The sequence below is a fragment of the Gymnogyps californianus genome, chromosome 4, assembly GCF_018139145.2.
Source record: "Gymnogyps californianus isolate 813 chromosome 4, ASM1813914v2, whole genome shotgun sequence".
NCBI classification, from domain to species: domain Eukaryota; kingdom Metazoa; phylum Chordata; class Aves; order Accipitriformes; family Cathartidae; genus Gymnogyps; species Gymnogyps californianus.
Genome location: NC_059474.1, coordinates 9863045 through 9884876, shown reverse-complemented (window position 1 = coordinate 9884876; position 21832 = coordinate 9863045). Strand labels below are relative to the sequence as shown.

Below are 21832 nucleotides of genomic sequence, written 5' to 3'. Positions count from 1 at the left end.
AAAAGAAAATTAAATAGCTTTTTAGCAATCAACATTTGCTCTCTTCAACCAAACTATAATCTTCCATTTGCATACTGGCATATGGCATTTGAGGGAGGTTTTCCAAGACACAAAAGGAAGCCATAAATCTCTTCCCTTAATGTTTTGTTTGTCGGAGGAAAGGCAACAAATAAGAGACCATTAAAAAAAAAAGTATGATTACAAATAGTCTAGAGATTATGAGGTTTTGGTCTCTTGTGCTTGGAGATACAAGCAAGATGCACCCAGTGCATTTAAGAAGGCAAATTGAAATCTGATGAAGGAAGTGCTTTTACACAAGCCATAATTGACTGCAGGAACTCACTGATTTAAGAACTTGTGATTGAAAAATGGCTTGGAGGTTTATAGCAAAAATAAAAATAACTGCTTTTGGGGTGAGAAACATAACTGCTTATTGCATCGAAGGTCACATTAACCAAGTCTTGCATTGTGCTTCAGAATTTAAGCCAGCTTCCTGCATGTCTGTTAGATGTTTGTGGTGCTGGGCATAGTTACAGACAGGATACTGGACAAGATTATCTATGGATCTAATATAATACAACCATTCCTACCCTCGGCAGAACAGGTTTCTTAGAATTGGGTAGTGTTTTAAATTTTTCTTGGGAATAATCCATAGACTGTCTTGTCTCCATTACTGTTTGCCCTTGCTCACTCAGTATTCATATTCTCTTGTATTATTTTACTGAGGTAAGCAATTTTTTCTGATTGAAAAACCCGTTGTTATATTGTTACATTGAAAAACATTTGAATTGAAAACATTGGCTAAAATCATGTTTTTTAAGTGTGGCTTTGAGTGCAGACACTGGTGACAATCAGTAACTGGTTCTTGACAGTGCCTGTGCACAGTTTCTGGCCTGTCCATACCAACTCTCTACATACAGCGTTTTTCTTTGCCATTGTTTTGCAAACAAATTCTTCCCTTCCTGTGTTACCTGTGGTCTACAAATGACTGATTAAGTAATACAGTGGCAGAAAACCACTTTTACCAATGTTTCTTACCTTGTGAATTAGTGCTTTTGCATGTAATTCCACATAGAAACGGGGCCAACTTTTAAGTCTCCTAAATTGTCTCTGCTGGGTAACTGAATTTCACTAATATAATTTCAGGTAAAACCTTTCTAGATAAAATGTACATTTTAGTCAGGTTTTTTCTTAAGGAAATGCAGAGTAAACTATTTTATCTTCACGATGCAGCAATAAAGATCTTTCTAGGGCCTACCTCCCTGTGCCACACAGTATGGAGTTCTGATTGCTAAATGTGTGTAATTGTGTTTCTAAATTACTACTGAGTTCCATTGCCTCTATCTGCAATAACTGAATTGGCTGCATTTCTTACAGATTCTTACACTGTGCAATTTTCATAGTGAGTGCTGTCAAAATAAATACAAAATGGTACAGGAAAGGTTAGGTTTCTAAGATGATTTGTCCTAGGTTTGTTTTTATTTATAATCTGGTTTGTTAAAGCATGTAAAATAGTAGTGCGTTATTTTTTAATCTTTGTAGTTATGTGTCGGCCATGGTACCTGTGAAGTCTCCAAAAGAATATTATGTACAGCAAGAGGTAATCGTACTTTTCTGTGAAACTGTAGAGAGGTAAGCATTTTAGTTAAGTACTAGATTTTCATTTCTGTGTTTACTTGCAGTCTGAGCTTTCGTAGAAATACTTTAACTGTAGTCTTTAAGAAGCATCATAAAACACCAGGTATTTTGCTTTTCTAGTAAGTATCCAAGTACAAAGTTAAAAAGCTTTAAGCACACTTGGCAGTCACAAGCCTATGCTTTTTTGTTTTCTAGACAAAAAAAACCCCAAAGTTAATAATCCAACAATAACAATATTGTTGATATGCCTAGTTATAGATGTGTAAATGAAGACTAAGCATTTAAATAAACTAAATCTGTTTAAGGCATCAAGACTTAATGATATTTCATGCAAGAATACATGGGGAGATGATTCAAATCATCTGTGAACCTCTAGTGATTATCGCAAATAACTTGTAAAGGCTATTTAAAAACTTAGAGGACTGGAGCTTGACTCTATATGAAGAGATTATGTTAAAAAAACCCCAAACAATCCAGCAATTCATAAGTTCTTTTAGGAGTACAAGGTGATAAGAAAAATGTGAATTTGTTTGGAGTGTACTGTGTTGAACAACTTTTTTTTTTTTTCCCCTGGTGACAGAGTAACTAGCCTAGCAGGTGGGGCAGTAGAGGGGAACAGCATGTGAAATACCCAGCTTTAGTGAGGTTTTGAGCAGTGCAACGCTTCTCAAAAGGAAACTAGTGAACCGTAGTCTGGGTGGAATTATGAAAGACCAATTGACTGTAAAACGCGCTTGGAATAAGTGTTGGTTTTACTGTCATATTAGGAGAACTTGTGAAGTAGGACCCTGGGTCTGGTGTGGTCGATACTTTCATTAAGGAATGAAGGAGTACAGAGCACACCGCCACAATCTGTAGATGACATGCGTTTTAAAAGACAGGATTACAACTCAGAGTGGTCACGACAAGTAGGAGGAATTACCTTCCATCAGTCAGAGAGCTACTACATATACACATATTTGCCTAGCAAGAGGGAAAAGATGGTTTCTCACTTGCAGCTTTGGATAATCTGGCAGTGGACTGTAGGAAGGAACAGGGAGTGAGAGTGGGCCACGCACTGATGAGTCCATCTACCATTAGTACAAAGTGGTGTTTGCTTTGTGGTCACTTTGCTGTCCACCAACAGCAGTATCGGCAAGACAAGTACTGACAAGAAATAACAAAAAGTTATTTCCATTCTTTTTGGGACCAGTCAGATCTCAGCGGGACTAGTGTACAGTTTTGAGTGTTATCTTACGCACTGATATGGACAAATCGGAGAATAAATTTGAGGATGTTATGAAAGTTATGAGGAGATTAAGAAATTGTGAAGAAACCTGGAAAACACAGCCAAGTGAAAAGCCTAAGCAAATTGAGTTTTAGTCTAAAAGGGGCTTAAGATATTTGAAAAGTTATTAGAGGACAAGGAAGTGTCCCCCAAATATTAAATCCTTAGACTTCAGTAATAGTTGCGGTATAGAACTGTGGTTTTTTTAGTTTGGTTTGTTAGTTTAGGGAGGGTTGACCTAGATGACTATAGCAAGTTTTCTTTGAAAATGAAACCAAATACTTTCCTCTATTACTTTAAAAATGTTTCTTTTACTTGAAAAACTCTAAGCACCAGTGGTTTTCAGTAACAAGTTGAAGCTTGGCATGAAATAGTAAATAAAAAGGGAAAATGGCTTAAAAATGGTTTTAGTTTTGGATGGCTATAAAAGCTTTAAGTGTTTAAAGATTTTTTTTTTTCTTATATTAATATTTTTTTAAAGCAGGGACTACAGCAGTCAGTTATATAGTGTTTTAGATTGTACAAAAGTAGTTCGTGAGTGAAATACTATCAATTTGGTTTGGCTTATAACAAATTTTTCACATTTTTTCCTATTGAAATGTATTCTTCGAGAGTTTGATCTCTTACTAAATAATTTTATTCTTCTGCTTAGAGCCTTAAGGCTTGGATACCTCACTCAAGATATGATAGATGACTATGAACCAGCTTTAATGTTTACAATTCCAAGATTAGCCATTGTATGGTAAGTAATTTTTTAAACTACACTCTGCCTCATTTAAAGATTTATTGAAGATTTCAAAAACTTTGCTCATAATTTTGGCATATTTTCTTTCACCTGAGTTTGCTTGTACTTTCTTTTAAAAAATCTAAAAAAGAGGATTATGTTTTGTTTTAAATCATTACCAGTTTCATGTAGAATATCAAGAGAAAAAAAGAAAAGAGTAAGTAGAACTCTAAATATAGAAGGCAGGAACCTGGAACAATTGATCAGTCATCCTCCAGAAAAAAATTAAGAACATCAGTCTATGGAATGTCACGTTGTCAGAAATATTTTTTGAAAGCATCTATTTTGTGTCACTCAAAAATAGTATGACCTAAGGATACAAGTCTTAAGCCAAAAATTTTCAGTAGGAATTGTGTATTTTTCTTAATGACTCTAGGTTCAAAAGGAATTGTCATGACAAACTGCATTGTGACCACTGGGTTAGGCTTAAATCTTTTTCAAGGCAGTATTAACATGTATAACTTATGTGTAGATTTGTGCCCTGTATTTACTGCTCAAGACTACTAAATTAAAATGATGTTTTTGCTTCATGCAGTTTTTGCAATATTGAACAAATCAGATGCATTTTTCCTAATGAGTCTTCATGATTTAATAAGACAGCAGTTTCTCTGGAGTAAAGCTAGCATATTTTTAATATTTTACCCTTGTGAATGTTTTAAAGTTAGCTAATATAAGTAGTATAATTGAGGGAAATAAGAAACCTCAAATCCTGAGTGTAATAGGCTTCTCCTCAGGAAATCCCTGTGGCCCATTGTTCCTGTTAAATAGGATATTGTCTGTAACTGTCATTCCAAAAATAACAACAGTAATAATCTGATTATCAAAAGACAATGGGAATGTGAGAACTCAGTTTGAAGCTGCTGGAAGACACAATGAAGAAGAATACATCATGACTAACTGGAAAACCAAGGGCTCTCTGAAAAATACACCATGTCAATCCCAAATTACAAAGAAGAACAGAGAGGGAGACGAGAAGAAAGTTTAACTGCTGCTAAGTATCCAGTGATTTGAAAATGAATCACTGCCATATGAAGTTCCACAGAAAAACTAAACCATCCAGATATAGTGTTGTCTGGAAGAAATGCAAGCCTTTTATTTGGACTGTGAAAGGAGAAGCCTTTAAATGCAAGATAGATGCAATGCAAAGTTGTCATGCTGTTGCTCTGTGTCTTGAGAGGGATGGGTCTGGGGCAAGGAGGAGTGCTGGATCCCCTTGGTCCTCTAATAGCAAAGCTTTAAGGAATATTTTTCAGAGTCGTTTTTGTCTAAGCTTTCTTTTCGGACATCAGTTTACCATATGTGTTATACAATGTTTCCTAGTATGTTAACAGGTGTCAGTGAATTTTGAACCTAGTAGGAAATATTAAGACACACTTTTTTGCAATTTTTAGTTCTTCCCATGTTACAACTGTATGCAAGCTTTGATTCAGAACTCTTTTAAAGGTCATACATATACAGAGGCCATTTCATAATCATTTTTTGTAGCACTCTAACCCACTTCTATTTTTTTTAATTTCTTCTGAGAGTTAAGGTCTATGGAAGGCAAACTATACCTGAAAGCCAAAGGAATGGTGATTTTGCATCAGTTAGAAGTTTGAGAGCAGCCTCGAGCTTCCACTCAGCAAAGAAGTAACATTTGTTTAGGCAGAACATAGGACATGAGTCAGCAATAACTACTTCGCTTCATGGCAGCCTGTTTGTTGAAGCTGAGGAAGCTTAGAAAAAAATAAAAGTATGTATCCTTGGAAACAGGATAATTTGTTTTAAGCCACCAAAAAAAAAAAAAGGGTGACTTGCAAAAGAAGCAACTCTTCCTCTCTCTCTCGTCCCCTTTCCCTGCTCTTGCCCTCAAAACCCTAGTCCTCAAAGCAGTGTTGATCAAGTTTAGTAGTGGAATTTCTTGGACCCTCTGTTACCGTGACAATTCTGAACTTTCTGATGGCCATCTTCCAGCCTGATGGGAGACCACGGTACTATCCTGGTACCAGGGCATAAGCCAGACTCTGGGTTTATAAACAGAAGAAAAAGAGCAGTATTTCCTAGATGGTAAACAGAGTGTAAGTGGTCCTTTTTTTTAATACTTCAGTGGGATTCATATAACTTGTGACATCAGCTTTGCTGCTGTGTCTCAGAGAGCCCTTGGTGGTCACGAAGGGTGCTTGCTAGTGAACAGCTGGTGAGCAAAAGACATCAACAGTCTTGTTAGCCGAGGGTTCCCGTTCCTCTGGATGATTTGCATGCAGAGTAGCTAGAAAGCTCTGAAGCAACATGTAATTTGAGTGTAAGAAAAGGAACATACCTTTGAAATACCTTGAGTAACTGAGCACTGACTGTAAGGGTAGGAAGGGGAAAATGGCCTGGGAAAAATAAAACCTGTGTAATCTCGAGTGTGAGACCGTGTGATCCATTTGCTTTTGAGAAACATATGTTGTTTTTGCAGTGGGCAGAGGATTAAACAGTTTTAAGCAGAGTGGTGCCTGGTGTGGGTGGAATCCGCTCTCTCAGACACAGTGCGGTATGATGCAGCAGATATGGTGAAGAAGGTGAATTTTGTTTAATCCCTGACACAAAAACAGGTTTGGGCAGCAGTGATTCGGTCAGGAGGAACTATTGAGATATCTACAGTGAAGTGCACAGAGGCTTTCAGGATCATGAACTAACCTCTTTCCAGGGAAATTTCTACAAGTGCTGAGTTGATTTAGAAGCATGACATTATCAAAATGTGTTTTATGTGATTTAGCAAATGTGTTTTCTTTTTTACCACATGTTAATACCAGGTTGTATTTATCTTAGAGGTAGAAAAATAGGAGCTCAAGAGTCAACTATCTTACCTAGAAATTATTTAGACTGGAAAGAAAAAGCCATTTGCAGTCTCTCAAGTCAGTGGACTTCCCCCAACTTCCTTGATAATCAGTTTCTTGGGGTTTTTTATGGGTCAGCCGCAGCAATGAAATAAACGTACGTTCTTCCTTTTATGCTTCCATTCCTTTTTCTCCCATGTTTAAGGCAGGGTAGACAGAGGGGAGGCGATCTTTCCTGTTGCTTTAAATAGCATTTAATTCTAATTGTGGGTGAATAAGACAAAAATGAGGTAACAATATGTAACTTGAGCGTAGTTCTAATGTTTATGTACAGTTGCTTTTCTGCCTCCTTATTCAGTAATTGCTCTGTGTAAGATATTTTCATTTTTGTGTGTGTTCATGCATGTGTTTGAATTACAGTGGCCTTGTTGTCTACTCTGAGGGACCATTAAACTTGGACCATAAACCAGAAGATATGTCTGAACTCTTCAGACCTTTTCACACTTTGCTAAGAAAAATAAGGCAAGTAATAAAAGATGGTTGTAACTGCTGCTTTTCTGAAGTGAAAATCAGAGGCCTAAAAAAGAACTCATAAATGGCTAGAAAAGTGTTTCTGTTTGCTATGTTAACCATTAACTGCGTTTTCCCCTCGTCTGCCTGATACACCCATGAAATAACTAAACGTAGTTTTTCATTTCATGGGAGTTTTCTGAACTTTTTGTCTTTGTGATAGTTTCTTTTTTTCTGAATATCATTTCATTTAATTTCAGATTTTCCTTATGGTTGGATGATGCCTGAAATACTAAAGTTGCAGTTTATTTTTGGGAGATCCTGTTTCTAATTAGCATCAATGTTTCTGTTTAGGCTTATTACATTTTCTCATTATGTTATGATGCAATACTCAGATCTTTCTTAATCTAATAGAAATTACTATCAGTTTTTCATATTGTGGATCTGTTTTTACAGGATGGATCATTTTATATATACCTCTTCTCACAGTGCTTCAGTCTTGGTAACCATTGGAGATGTGGGCTTTGGCTCAAGTATAAAGAGCATTAAAATATTTTTTTCTTAGTTGAGGTCTTTAGAAGACTGATCTGTTACTTTGGGGAAATCAAGCTGTGTCCTTAAAAGATCTTTCTATTCAGGTTTTTTATATTCACCCTTCAGGTATTTTATCTGGGTGTTAAAAAAAACCTGTTTTCTAAATCCATAAGCCCTATTATTTTCTTAGAATTCAAATTTGTATACCAACTGCAAATTTTGTTCCTAGAAATCTCTAGAGATAATGTGGCAGAAGTTTTTCTTTCCTGTGCCCAATTTTCACGTGTTTATCGCCTTCCCTGTATGTCATGATGACGGTTTGATGTAAGAATAGTTTTCACACAGATAAGTTTATCCAGATTAATATCCTCTCACCTGTTAGAGGTGAGGCATGTCCTGAGGGAGAAGGCAAGCTCTGTCAGGGATGGTTCAGAGAGGAGCCTATTTCTGAAGTTAGCTTTTATGAATATCCAGACTACATCCTTTTGTGTCCCTTGAAGGTTTCCTAGTATTTCTGTCTAGAAGTGATACAGTTTTATTTTTAGGTACATTAATGATATTTATATTGAAATCTCAGAATTAAAATTGACAAATCAACATGTTTGAGTGTTTGGTTTTTTGAGTGATTATGGTTTTATAAAACACTGAGTAAAGAACAACATGAATTGAGGAGCAAAACTTAAGTTAGAGGGGAAAAAAAAACTTTAATGGTACTGACGCATAAAAAGTCCACGAAGTTTACATTAAAATACCTTATTCCCAATATATGGCTATCAGAAATTTTCACCAGCATTCCACTGGCTGACTAAAGCCAAAAGAATTTTTAAAAGCTAATATACTTCTCATAGTCTGTCCTTTCTGCTTACTCCTTACATTTCACAACATGGAAAATGAAAATCAATGAAGTCAGCTTGTTGCTTAGTCCATTTAATTTTCAGTTACTCTGAATTTAATGCTTGGCTTGAAAAACACATCAGTAAAATGCTTGTTTGTTCAGTAACTACAATTTTCAATGCAAACTTCAAAAAATGAAAAGACTCTCAGATTCATTTTTGGAAAAAGTTCTGATATACTTTAAGATTTATATTTATTCTGTCAAGTGAGCATTAAGGAATGTGATTTCAGTTGTCTAGCAGCCAAAGTTTGCACAGTGTTCGTAGTGAGATAGCATCTATCAGAGCAAAAATTCAAGCGAGTTACAATGTAATGTGAAATTTTATCTCTGGCAGTCTCTGAATTGAAGGAATGTCAAAGAACTCGAATATTTGAAAGAACTAGGCTCAAAAAGATCCTTTAGTAATATTCTTGAATGAAAAATATATTGAATGAAAATAACAATGAGATACAAATAAGTATGCAGTTCATGTAGGGCAATTAAATTACTTTTAAAAGTACCTAAGCTGTCTAGATTTTTTTATCACAGTTTTTTTTAACTCATTAGGCTGCAATTCCTACTCAGTGAGAATGTTCACAGAAACCTATAAGGGAAGATGGAATGAGATATTTGATATTGATATTTCTGCTCCCCCAGCAAAAAGGGAGCATTTTTCCCAGGAGTCTTTCTCCAGTCTCCATCACCAATAGTTAAGGCATGAAAATAGATTCACGTAGTCTTCTGTTAAAATAGTTGCATCTTGTATTGCAGTTGTGTGCCTGTTGTAAGAATATAGAACAACATCTTACTGCAGAATATGATCACATCCCAGTGAATTTCTCCATAAAGTTCTATAACTTTTTAGCCAACTAAATATTTTAACTCATGGAGTAACACCAAATATACAGCTGACTATTTTGTAGGATTACAGGTAATTTTTAAGCTGTATTATTCTAAAACATCCCTCCTGTTAAAGGCAATGATAAGTACTGTATTTACGTGGATCCACATAATTAAATCAGAACTAGCAGAGAAAGATATCTATTGACTAGGAGAATTTTTGGTGTCCTATTGGTGGCTGGCAACTTTGAAAACAATAGAGAATGTGGAGACTCTCTGAGCAAAAGCAGTAAGGGTTCTTGTTTAGGTTTTGGTGAGGTTGAGTGGCAAGTGATGACTTTGAATGTTTTAATTAATACCTAAGCCAGGTGTTGGTGTTGATTTTTATTTTAGATGTAAAAGACCAGCATTGTTATTTTATACATCTACCAATGCATAATTATATAGTAGTGTTATCTCTGTTCCTTTTAAACTAAGACATTTGAACAATTTCTGCCGAACTACTGTAATCTACCTAGTAAGTATACAAAGCATATAATCTGGTATATGCATAGATATTTAATTTAGATGCCTGTGACACTGAACATTCTTGTTATGAAATATTACCTATACTACATATACATTTGAGGCTGCTCTATGGAGATTCTCAGAGGTGAGCAAATTTAGCATTTTGCAGTACTCCTTAATTCTGCCCTTTTTTCAGAGCCCTCTGCTTGCCTGCTGCTTGTTTCTGGACCATTACAATTGATGGCAGGGTCCCTATGGATTTTAGTGGTGCAGAATCAAGCAGATTGCAGATCAACTGGTGCGGAATCAGAGGATCATACCATTTTAAGTACACTGAAACCTTTCTGTATCATTGACTAGAAATCAAATGCAGTATACCTGTTGTCAATGTGTTAAAGAATGGGGGGGGGACGGGGATGGGACACGACAGGGTGAAACTCGTATGCTTTTAAAGTGTGCACAGTGATTGGGGGAAAACTGGTTAGTTTTTCCAAGGTGGCTGTGTTTTAAACTTCGCGTTGATTTAAAACTTTTTCAGTAAAGAAGTACCAGTGATATTTGTTATATATCCGTGTTGTTTTCTCAGCGTTGATGTGTCAGAGCAGATCTGGGGACTTTGGTGTGCTGAACTCAGCTCAGCACTGCGGAAGCAGGAGAATGCAAATTGCATTCCTGTACCTGCATCATGTTCTTATGGTGGCAGCTCCATAAACACAGCTGTTTACGCTCTGTTCAGAGCATGAACTGAAGCACAGGCTGGCAATAACAATAATGCTGTTCTCTGAAAACAGACAATTTAAAATTCTAGGCAGAATAGGAGCAAAGTTAATGAAGGAGGCTTGGAGAATGTGCAAGATCAGTGCACTTGGGTTTTTGTGGCCCTGTCCTCTATTTAGCCAAATTTGTCTTTAAATGGACACCTGGCCTCAGATTTTTGAAGAAGTAATTTCTGCACCTTGAATATTGGCAGTAGAGTAAAATATGTTTATTGGCTTTGCAATAGGCAGAGTAAATTTCTACTATTGCTTGTAACAAGCAGAGTACATCTTAGGAACTTGCCTTGTTTTTCTGCCAGTGGCTGTAGCCACTGGAAGAAAAATGTTCCTCGTATTTTCAACGCTAGATTGCCTTCCTGTGATACTATGCCAAAAGGAGTAAAAGCAGGTGAAACCTCAACATGCACCTTTTTTAAATTCAGTGTTTTCTAAAGCCTCTGTGAGAAGGGAGCGCACTGCTGCTCTCAGGGTAGATTGCAGAAGCTCTCTTTACGTGTGGCTTCTGAATAATGAAAGCAGAGCTTTTTTCCATACGAGCACAGCACTTGCTTGGATCCAAGGACAAGTTACAGATGCTTCAGCAGAAAGGAAATGAACTGTGGAAGTAGCTACAGCTTAATTAAACCTTACAGTTTAATAATGATGCCTGATGTTTAGTTTTAAACTTTTAGTGAAATTTAACATTTCTTTCTGTATACTGGTTGACGTTAATTTTATTCTCAATATCTACATAGGCATTTTAAAACATGCCATGTTCCTAATGTTGGCAGTGAATCCTGTATAATCTAATATCAAAAAGATAACTGTTGATCAAACATTTGTCACCTTGCAAGGAAACTTGTATTTAAAACAGCCCAGTGAGTCTAGCGTTTTTTATGCAGAGAATTGAAGATAATTGTTCGAACCTCTTTTAGAACAAGCTGTATTTGTTAATAGTAAAATTTCTGGTGTTTGAATTGGGAAAATGAGCACACTTCCTTTGAACTTAAAGCAGCATTATTTCTCTACTGAGGTAACAGGGCTGGTGGACTACCACATGTAATCCAACTGATCATGTGTAGCAACTCTTGCAAGGCAGCAGGGATCTGACTCACCTAAAAAGACATGAGGACTGTCAGCTGATTTCATTGTTTATTTTTTTATCAAGCTTTATTTACTTATCCTCAATACTGCACACAATTGTTCTTAAATTTTGAGGTGGTGTTATTGGCAGAAACAAAGAGTTTATTTCTCAAGTCAATGAAGGTAGCCAGCATAAAGTAAATATGTATTTCCAGCACTTATAGATTTCACACATTCAGTGTAAAGTATCGGATAGGTCTGAGCAGTCAGGCTCTCGGTGCCTTCAGAAAGGAAGCGGAGCAGCTCTGGGCACCCAGATATCCATGAATCCCGGGCGCTGCCATGCGATATTCTGGAGACTGAATAAAACCCCAGACTAGATGCTGAAAGTCAGAAGGTTCAATCTTATGTTTTCCCTGGGCCCATTTCATTCCCAGTTATGCTGATGAGCTTGGATGGAAGGTAAATTCCTTTGAATGTTGCTAGTATAGTCTATATTTGTAGAAGTTGCTAATTCTTATCTCATGTTTTGAGAAGAGGGTCTGACTGTGGTGTATGGAGAAGCATAGCTGATACTTGAGCAGCTGACTTGATCAGTTCCTGACATACACATTTTCAGCCATGCAAGAAAAGTTTGCTGAAGATTACTGAACACAAGGATGCCACCTTGGTTCAGAAATCACTGAGCTACAGGCTGCCGGAAGCCAGTAGGATGCACTCAGCAGAGATCACTGTGTGCTTGTCCTGTTCTTATGCTCTGCCATAGAATCTGTTGTCAGAGACCGGCTTCTCTACTTGATGGACCCTGGCCTGACCCAGAAATATCGTGTGGTTTTTAATGTTTTTGCATAGGTGAGGGACAAGCTTAAACCCTTCACTGTTGCGTTTGTGTGCTTACTCTGTTTGTTGTGGTTTTTTAAATTAAAAATCCAACTGTGGGATTTTAGAAACATTCCTTTGTTTCTGCTTATAAAATCCTACATCACAGCGTTTCTATAAAAACTGGCAAACTGAAAATTCATAATACAAAGCCTCATGGCAAAAATCACATTATTCTATGTTTTTATTGATTATATTGGTATAATTCTTTCAAAAATAAACAATAATACAGCTATTTTTATGTTGACCTTAAAACTTAAACCATTCTCTGTCAGTTTGGTTTTATGGTGGTGTTAAAATGCTTAATCTCTTACAGACACTGATTACTCTTTAAATAAAAGATCTGAGTAATGAGGTGGTATCATTATATACTGTTTAGACAAAAGAAAGGAATGTATAGGTATTTTAAAATACCTTAGTGTGCCAGATAGTAATGCTGGTTTATAGCTTTATTAGGTAAGTGGGCCTAACAAAGATTGCCCATTTCCCTTTCCTACTCATTTATGACTGAAAAAATTGTCAAACTTTGGACTCAAACACGCGTATGGAATGATTTAAAGAAATACTGACTTTTCTATTAGAGAATGTGGAAACAAGTGAAAAGGGGAGGATACGGTGGTGGAATTGGTATTATAAGGTACTTCTTCCGTAGGCTTAGAATTTTTTCAGGGTCATATAACTCTTATATAAAAACATGATTTTTTTTTTTTAATAAAGATGATAGTTGTATGGAATGTACATAACCATTAAAATGTATATTCTATACTTATTCGGACTTAAGCATGCTTATCTAGACTTATCTTTTTTAAAATTGTAGGGTAGCTGATATACAAGTCAGATACTAGGGATGTATTTTTTGGGCAATTTGATCTTTTAGCGATAGTACTTGGAAAAATATTTGGTCTTTGAGTTAACAAGTTAAGAATGCAAGCCATTGACTGGAAATCGAGATGTGTTGAATATTTCTTTGGGGTCTTTTTGGTCCTCTTGTTTAGACTGAAGTTACTCCTTTAAGAGAATTCTTTCAATATGTGCATATTGTTGTTATGCTAGCTGTATGTCACCTGCTAGCCAATGATTTCTAAACACATGAGGAATAATGGATTCCTAGCCTCTGTTTAAGCAGAGGGTCTTGCTTTTTCCATCCATTCATTTATGCTAAAACATACTTGCTGGTCTTTGAAAATGTCAACAGCGGTTCTTGACAGGGCATATTTTTATATGTGGTTTCTAATTGAGAAGCATAGTGTAAATCAAATTCAGACCTAAAATTAAGTGCTGCTGTGTCTATGGATTTGTTTTGAAGTTATAAAGCACTTAAACATAACAGTATCAAATAACACTTTGGGTTTAGGTGCTTGTAGTCTAAACTGCAATACTGAGGACACTTAGTAACATTGGAGATGCTGCATGTCTCTAGAAAACATAGTTTAGTAAATACCTAAATGTTTGCTTTTAGGCCTGCCTGATTCTTAACATCATGCAGAAGCTTAACTCCCTAATGACTGGGTTATGTGTTTGAGGCAGGAGAGAGCCAGCTTCCAATCCCTGTTTCAGTGAACAGGCTTCCAAGACATCAGTGTTGCATAAGCGATGTTACTATTTTTAATGAATTCTTTTTATTTGACAATATAATGGTGTGAAACTTCTGTGGTACTCTCTTGCAGAATAATTTTCAGAATCTAGTACGAAGGATGGCAAATTGGTTTACTAATCAAAGTCAAATTTGCAAATGAAAAAATTAAAATTACAGAATATATCTACTTGTGGGTAACACTTTCACTATAAGTAGATGGAGAGGGAGAAAGATCCATTTTTGAGTGTGTTTTGGTTTATTTTGGGGCTTCATTGCAATACCCTGTATTTGCATGAGTAATTTCAAATTCAGGCATAAGCAATCACATGTGTTCTGAATATGAATGCCAAATGCACCTTGAGTTACACAGCTGAAAGTAGTCTGTGCCCCCAAGTTCTGGATTTCTGTACTAACAGTAAAAGCTTTTTTAAAATCTGTAACATCAGTGCCTCCTATGATCGTAAATGCAAAGTGATGTATTTCTTCGTTTTCAGGGACCTACTTCAGACATTAACTGAGGATGAACTGCACACACTGGAACGTAACCTCTGCATCTCTCAAGATGTGGATTTTCCTGTCAGAGCGGATCCTGAAGTACCTTCTGTCATTACACCGGGCATAACTGCGACTTTGCCTGCTAAGGAGCTTTCAGTAAAAGCTGAAAACACAGAGGCTGAGCTGGCTTGTTCTATGCAGTATGATGAACAGGAGCTGGAACAGCTGAATAGGATGGTACACAGAGTCGGAGATGAAATGTCTTCTCTGCTTTCCCCTCCAAGCATCTGTCAGTCTCCGGCTCACAGACCTAGCCTAAGAAATAGTTCTAGCACAGAAGCTTCACCAACAAGACACCATCTTGACAATTTAACTGATGAAGAGGACAGAGTGTTTTTTATGGATGACCTAGATGGAGCAGGAGAAGCTCTTGCTGGGTTGGATTCAGAAAGTGATACTTTTGCTTGGGTGAATAACCCTTGCCACGATTCAAAACAGAACCTGCAATATAGAGATGCTTTGCTGTATGAGAATGGCCATCAGACAGAGGAAACTTTGCTTTTAAAAGATGCTGAAAGTGACTTAAGCAATAATAACAATATTGAAGATAGCAAACAGATGTCTAGCATTTCAGTTCAGAATTCATGCAGCTGTCTAGAAGGTCCGGACTCACAGTTATACCTCAATGGCTGGGATGCCTATGCTGATGATGCAGAAATGGCGGAAGTGATAGCTCACAGGACAGGGGGAATGAAAATATCTGCTACTGTAATATTCAATCCTAAATCTCCCTCTAGCTCAGAATCCCCAGTAACAACTCCAGAAGCAGCTATTAGTTGTGTTCCTGGATCTGCTAATCCATTAGCAAATGAGGAGGAGGATGAATCCCATAAACTCAGTATAGCTGCCACAAACTGTCTAATTAATTCCTGTGTGTGTTGTGGCAGCTGTGAAGACAGCAGGGAGGACAGTGTTGAAGGTTTAAAGACTAAACATTCTGCAGGAGGTGTTGTAAATGCTTCATACACGTTAGTAAAGTCTAAGGAAATGGACCATGTAGATAACTTGGACAATTCAGTCCCTGCACAGGAAACATTAAAACCTGAAAATTCTGCTTTGTTAGCAGAAAGAGACTTTGGCAGAGAAAAGGAAAAACTGCCAGTCTCCTCTAAGTGCCTGGCACATTCCTCAGGTTCACAGGTAGGAGCAGAAAATGACTCACAAGGAGAAGCAGAAAGCATCTCAAATCAGCAGAAGTGGGAGAAGAGAAAACAACTATGTGAGAAAAAACCGGACAACAATGAAGATGCTAGTAGTGAAAGGACAGCAAAGGAAGATGTGAAGTCAAGATCTAGTTCAAGGTAAGAGCAACTTGATGTTTTGGTAGTACTTTGCACGTAAATAAATTCCTATATCCTTGTACTTTAGTGATCGGTGTATAATTAATGTTGATTTTAAAGAAAATAGTGTGTTGCAGGATTAAGGAATTTTTCAATATACATTTTTTTATGCAAGTAGCTTTTTATTGAACTTCATCAGCTTTTCTGAAAAACATTTGGAGAACACCTGAATTTTAATCGTATGATGTCTCTATATCATTGAAATCAAGTACACTGATCTTACCAGTTTAACGTACCAAAGAGTGCATTGCTGCTAAACGTTATCTGGGTCATTACCTCTGTTGTACTCTGCTGTTTTGCAGGAAAAATGTGTCTGGCAGATACTAAAAAGTTAACTTCTGCATCAGTGCACGGGATTAAATTGGGATCTAAAGACATCTTACCTTGGCTTCATTTGAGAAAATGGGGTTGATCTGATCATGTTGCCTGTGGGCATGAGTGTATTTGTGAATGTCTGGGTGCTGAAGGAGCTTTTAAACCTATTGGACCATTTCAGCCAAAGCTAAAAGAAGAATAGAGGTCATGGATTGAGGTTCTACATATTTAATGACAATAACGAACTAGATAACAGGGAGAGACCATAATAATAGTTGTGTTAAAGAAAATGCCATGCTTCACCTCAACTTTGATTAGACATTAGGGATCCTACACACATAAGTAGTAAACCAGACTTCCTTTTTGTTTTACTGTTTAGAGGATAACCTGTTTTGTAGTGAGTAATGTCCTCAGTTTCCCTGAAGTATTAATATCATAAAGCAGAGGGAAGAAATTAAGTAGGATTTATTGTTGTTTTCTGTATTTCTGCGACAGCTTTCTTCCTTTGTGCCTTACTGTGTCAGTACTGCGGAGATCGTGTGTGTGATGCAGGATCTCTCTTTTTGTTATATGTGTATAGAGTTCAGGATAACACAGTGGGGGTAGCTTCAACCATAAAGCTTCACCATAATATAAAGGCTACAGAAATAAACATTTGCTTAATAACACACTGATTGAATTACGAAATATTTTACTGGTAGTGGAACTGGAATCAAGAGTTCTTTGTGCTGGAGTTAATTCCTCTTACAGATAAAACACAACTTAGCATGTACAAAACTCGACTTTTGAGAAGGTAATTTTATCTTCCTCGTTATTCTGAGTATTTGCAATCTTAGGCTTGCAAGTGTGATCATATTCACGGTCCTACAACAGGGTTTCTGAATGGGCTTCATTTTAAGAAGTAATTCACAAATCCCTTTGACATTTCATGCTTTTGCAACACTTCAAGTGGAATATTGCTTAAAAGTACTTACTGTATGTTTAATTAGTGTCCTGATAAATCATACATAGTTTACAAAACTCAGACAATTTGTCTACTAATTTTTGCCTTGGGTAGGATATTAAGTGAAATTGGTGAGAACAAGTCTGCAAAATATGATAAAATCATATATGTAAGCTTCTTTTTCAGCCTCCGATGGTTTGTGGATGTAATAACCTCTTCTCCACGTACTTGTCCAGCCTCTGTTAATATTGTGTAAAAACTTTGTATGAGAATTATCCTTTTACAGGGTTCTGCAGGTCCGTGTTCTTCTGTGTCCTTTTGTTTGCTCTGGACCTGGCTTTTAACAGCTTCATTGAACGGCTCCTAGTTCCTGCCTGGCCTCTCCACACCAGTTGCAATTTTGTAGACCTCAGTCACACTTCACCTACGTGGTTACTTTTTCAGGTGGGAAGTGTCAAAGCCTACTTGATCAGAAGTTGTCTAGAAGTTGTCCATAGTTTTGATCATTCCTTTTGTCTTGCTCTAAACCTTTTTCAGTTATACTATTTCCTCTTAGCGATAAGTGTATCAGAACTTCACTTACTCAAGATATGAGCAAACCATGGATTTGCACAGCAGCATAATTATTTTCTGTTGTTTTTCCAACGGCTCCCAATATTTGCCTTTGGATTTTTTGCCAGGTGGTGAGCTGATGTTTTTTTGAAGTTGTCTTCAAAACAAAGACAACTTGTCCAAAGCCCCGATATCCTGCTTGTGAGCTCAGAGGCTGTCATTCTATATCTGATGCTAAAATTGTTCTCCCTGTGTTTACTAGTTGAATCTCATCTTGCCATTTTATTGCCCGTTATTCAGGTATTTAAGATCCTGTGCAGTTCTTCAGTCTGCTCTTGTTGTTATTACCCTGAATAATTTTGCAATGGTAGCAACCTTTCAGACCTCATTGCTCTCCCCATTTTTGCAGACTGTATGTGAAAACAAAACCCCCAGGGTCCTAAGGAACTTCAGTGGTGACATCCCGCTATTCTGAGAAGTGGTCGTTTAACAGCTCCTCCCTATTTATGGTTAAGAATTATTTATCCATTTTGGGTCCCTTCCTCTTAGGCTATAGCTCCTTAGTTTCCTTAAAAGCCTTTAGTGAGGTGTTTTGACAGAGCCTATTTGCAAATCCAGAGGCTGCCAGCCAAATCACCATTCTTCACAAGCTACTTGATCGCTTCAGAGAGCTCCCAAGAGGTTCCCTCTGCAGAAGCCATGTTACTTTTCCCCAGGCAGACCTTCTCATTATTGTCTACCTATTTTAGCTTTTGATATATTCTGTTAAGTTGCTTGGTACGAACATCAGGCTCGCAGAACTAGAGTTGTTTGAATCCCCTTGGAGTCCTTTTTATTTTTGGAGATTGCCACCTTTAAACGCCAGTCATCAAGGAAGTTTTAAATGAGAGGTTAATAATTCATGTGATTCATTTTTGAGTTCTCCTAAAACTCTTGGGTGAATATTTTTTTAATATTTTGTTAAAAAGTTAGTGGGTTTTGTCTATTTTCACCATAGCCTTTTCCACAGTTACTTTGTTGATTACATCTAATTCTCTCTCTTCATTATTGAGACTACAGTACATCTGTTATTAATTGGCAAATACTCCATCTTTGCAGAAGTGGAGAAATAGGGATGGAGGTATTTTGTTACTAGATTGTTGCTCCTTTATTTGGAAACATTCTAATACTAACTCCTTCAGTATATTCTGCGAGACATGGGGATGCTGGGGATCTACTGAGGCCTAGATTAAAAAATTATGTATGTGCAGATCCTTAGTTTTGTCATATATATATTTATATATAGATTTGGTTCTTGCCTCTGAATCACTACTCGTGTTATCGGTAAAAGAGAATTCAGTTACAAAACAGGACTTTGTGGACCTTTTCCTACTCATGCTGCTTGGGTGGTGACTAATCACTGCTTTTCAATGGTATTTTTAAATTAGAAGATCACATTAGGCTTCTGCAACTGCTCCCTATTACATGCTTGTGAATGCCAACTTAACCATAGGGGAGATGTTGGAGACAGTAGATTATTTTCAGAATGATGGACCCATTAGCTAGAACAATAAGCAATCTAATATACATGGAATAGCTGCAGGATATGGTCATTCATCAAATTGATAAATGTATTTACTTTCTAGTTACTGTAAGTCGCCAACTAGGAGAAGAAAATTTTCTTTGCCTTGTCTGAATCAAGCAGCTGTCAAATGTGTGCATTATGACACAAACTGTTTCTTTGGGTAAATTAGTTCTTATACTATGCAATATGACATTATAGGTATAATTTCAATGAACCAGTCAGGTTTACTGTAATTAATCGTTAAATCTGAAATACCTGGTATTTCAGGCTTCTGTATCTGGTCTCAATATTCAGTGGAGTTTAAAATACAGATTAAATACTCGTCTACTTAAGATTTGGGTATTGACATGTCTTTACTACTTTGGTTTTCAAGTCATAACTGATGTTATGTCTTTCTGCATTATTTGCTTGTAAGTATCTCAAAGACATAAACCACCAAGGGCACAGAGTCTTGGGCAGCAGCATTAATGAGATGCAGATACGAGAAAAGCGCTAGCAAAGATGTACTCAGTATCTGATCTGCTGAAGGGACGATGTGATAAGTAAAGGCTGTCATGTAGCAAAACAAACTGTAAAGGCGGGAAATAATGTAAGAATAGTACAGAAGGTGACAAAACTATGACAAACCAGCATTTGCTGTTTTGGGGTAAAAAAGAACGTAAGTTAACACCAAAACCAAGCTTTAGATCTGTATCTAGTATTCCTTCTTTTTCAACTGGACGCAAGCTATACAGATTTTTAAAATGCTCATTCAGTCATAGTATTCTGCCTGCTTTTTCCAAGGGGAAAGAAAATTACAAAGAGCGAAGATCATGTTTGTTCTGGTGTTTTGGAAATATGTGGCTTTCTGCTCTTCCCAGAGTTGAAGAGTCCTTGTAAAACTGCTAATTCTTCTACGTGTTATATGAAGTTTGGCAGCTTATTTCATATTGTCACGCAATGCTAGTGTTTTTGTGTTTTAGTCTTAAATACATGGTTCTGTTGCATGTTTGTTTATGTACATACTGACCTTAAAATAGTTCTGATATAAAAAAGGATTCTTAAGCGTAGTTTCTCTCCTTTCTGCTGCAGGTCTGTTATGTCTAGCTTAAATTACACTTTTCTTTTTGCCATTTTCCTTGATGTATTTGCTGAGTGTACTCTTGATGAAGCCTTTTACAGTACACCTGAGAATTGGCAAAAGGAGCTGAAATTGGTAGCAAGGAGAACTTCTTATCTTCACACTCTCTGCAAGCTCTAGCTGTGTCCATCAGCTGTTAGATGCTGGCACTGTTCGCATTTACTTGTGGGGGCTTAAAAAATAGAATATTTGCCATATGCTTTTGCAGTGTAAGGAGGAGGAATGAGGCATCCTTGGAAAAGCATGTTTTGCTGTTTGCTGATCTGTATTGCAATTCTAGAATAAGATGAATAATTTATTCTTCTCCAGCTTGGTATTCAAGTTGTCCCATTTCTTAGTGATCCAATTCTGTAGTCTAAAATTGTATATATTGTAACATATTTATATATTACAATAGTCTATATTGTAATATATTTAAAATTTTATTTCCTCAGCATATTAGAATGACGTTGTAAAAAGATGAACACCTGTCTTACACAGTTGGTTTCTAATTTTTTTTTCTGACTGTATTTTATTTTGTTCACTCCTTAGCAACATGACGTGTGCACATTTTCAGTACCGCAACTTTAAGATAAGTCATTCCACCTTTATAAATGCATGGAAAGTAGGCATTTGTATTTTTGGGATGGCTAGCATTTACATTTAAAAAAAACACCAAACCCACACAAATTACATTTCTAGCTTGTCCTTTAGTTTATAGCATTTGATTCTATAAGTGCTCCTTTATCAAAACTAGATTAATTGATATTGTAATGCAAATTAACTTGATTAAATGTCTTAAATTCACGCTTTCCCTACAATATTCCCATCACAGTAAGACTTAAGAAAATTGTGTGTGTCTTTACATGACAAAGTTGCCTTTTCCATAAAAATTAACGGACGGCTGTGCATGTTCACATAAACAAAACCATGTCTGCTTAGTGTCTTGTATTGATTAGTCTTTTAACTAGCTATTCAGGAGTAAGAAAATTTCTCATCAGCAGGAAGGAAATAGTTGATTGGGAACAAAATACCAGCCTTTCAACTGCAAAACTTCCTTTAAGCAATCCTTTAGCTGGCTGTTGATTGAAATTCCTCTGTTCCCTTTCTTGTATTCTATTTCTTTTCTTTGTGCAACTGGCCAAGTTCAGATTCAGTACAAATGAATTTTTTCAAGTCGTCCTCCCCTTCTTTTTAACCATACAAGTCTCAAATTAGAAGTGGCAGTGTTTGACCTTGTCTGTTGAACACTGATTTTGTGCGGTATCCAATAACGTGACTGCTGTTACGAAGCCTTAGCATGCAAATAAAAGGTGTCAGTGTTTTATACCAGCTTCCCTTTTACTGGGTCCATATATCAAATGCAGCAACAGTGAACTGTATTAACTCTCGACATACAGATTCCTGAAATGAGTA

At 36.7% G+C, this 21832-nt stretch overlaps 1 protein-coding gene across 3 annotated transcripts in view; it reads left to right on the top strand.

Moving 5' to 3' along the window:
* Positions 1-21832, top strand: part of ZFYVE28 (zinc finger FYVE-type containing 28) — a 162912-nt gene that overhangs the window by 103377 nt on the left and 37703 nt on the right. For all 3 annotated transcript variants that reach the window (XM_050896654.1, XM_050896653.1, XM_050896652.1), the window contains exons 5-8: positions 1543-1632; positions 3558-3647; positions 6911-7012; positions 14543-15904. In XM_050896654.1, the coding sequence (XP_050752611.1) occupies positions 1543-1632; positions 3558-3647; positions 6911-7012; positions 14543-15904 (1644 nt within the window). The remainder of the gene's footprint in view (positions 1-1542; positions 1633-3557; positions 3648-6910; positions 7013-14542; positions 15905-21832) is intronic.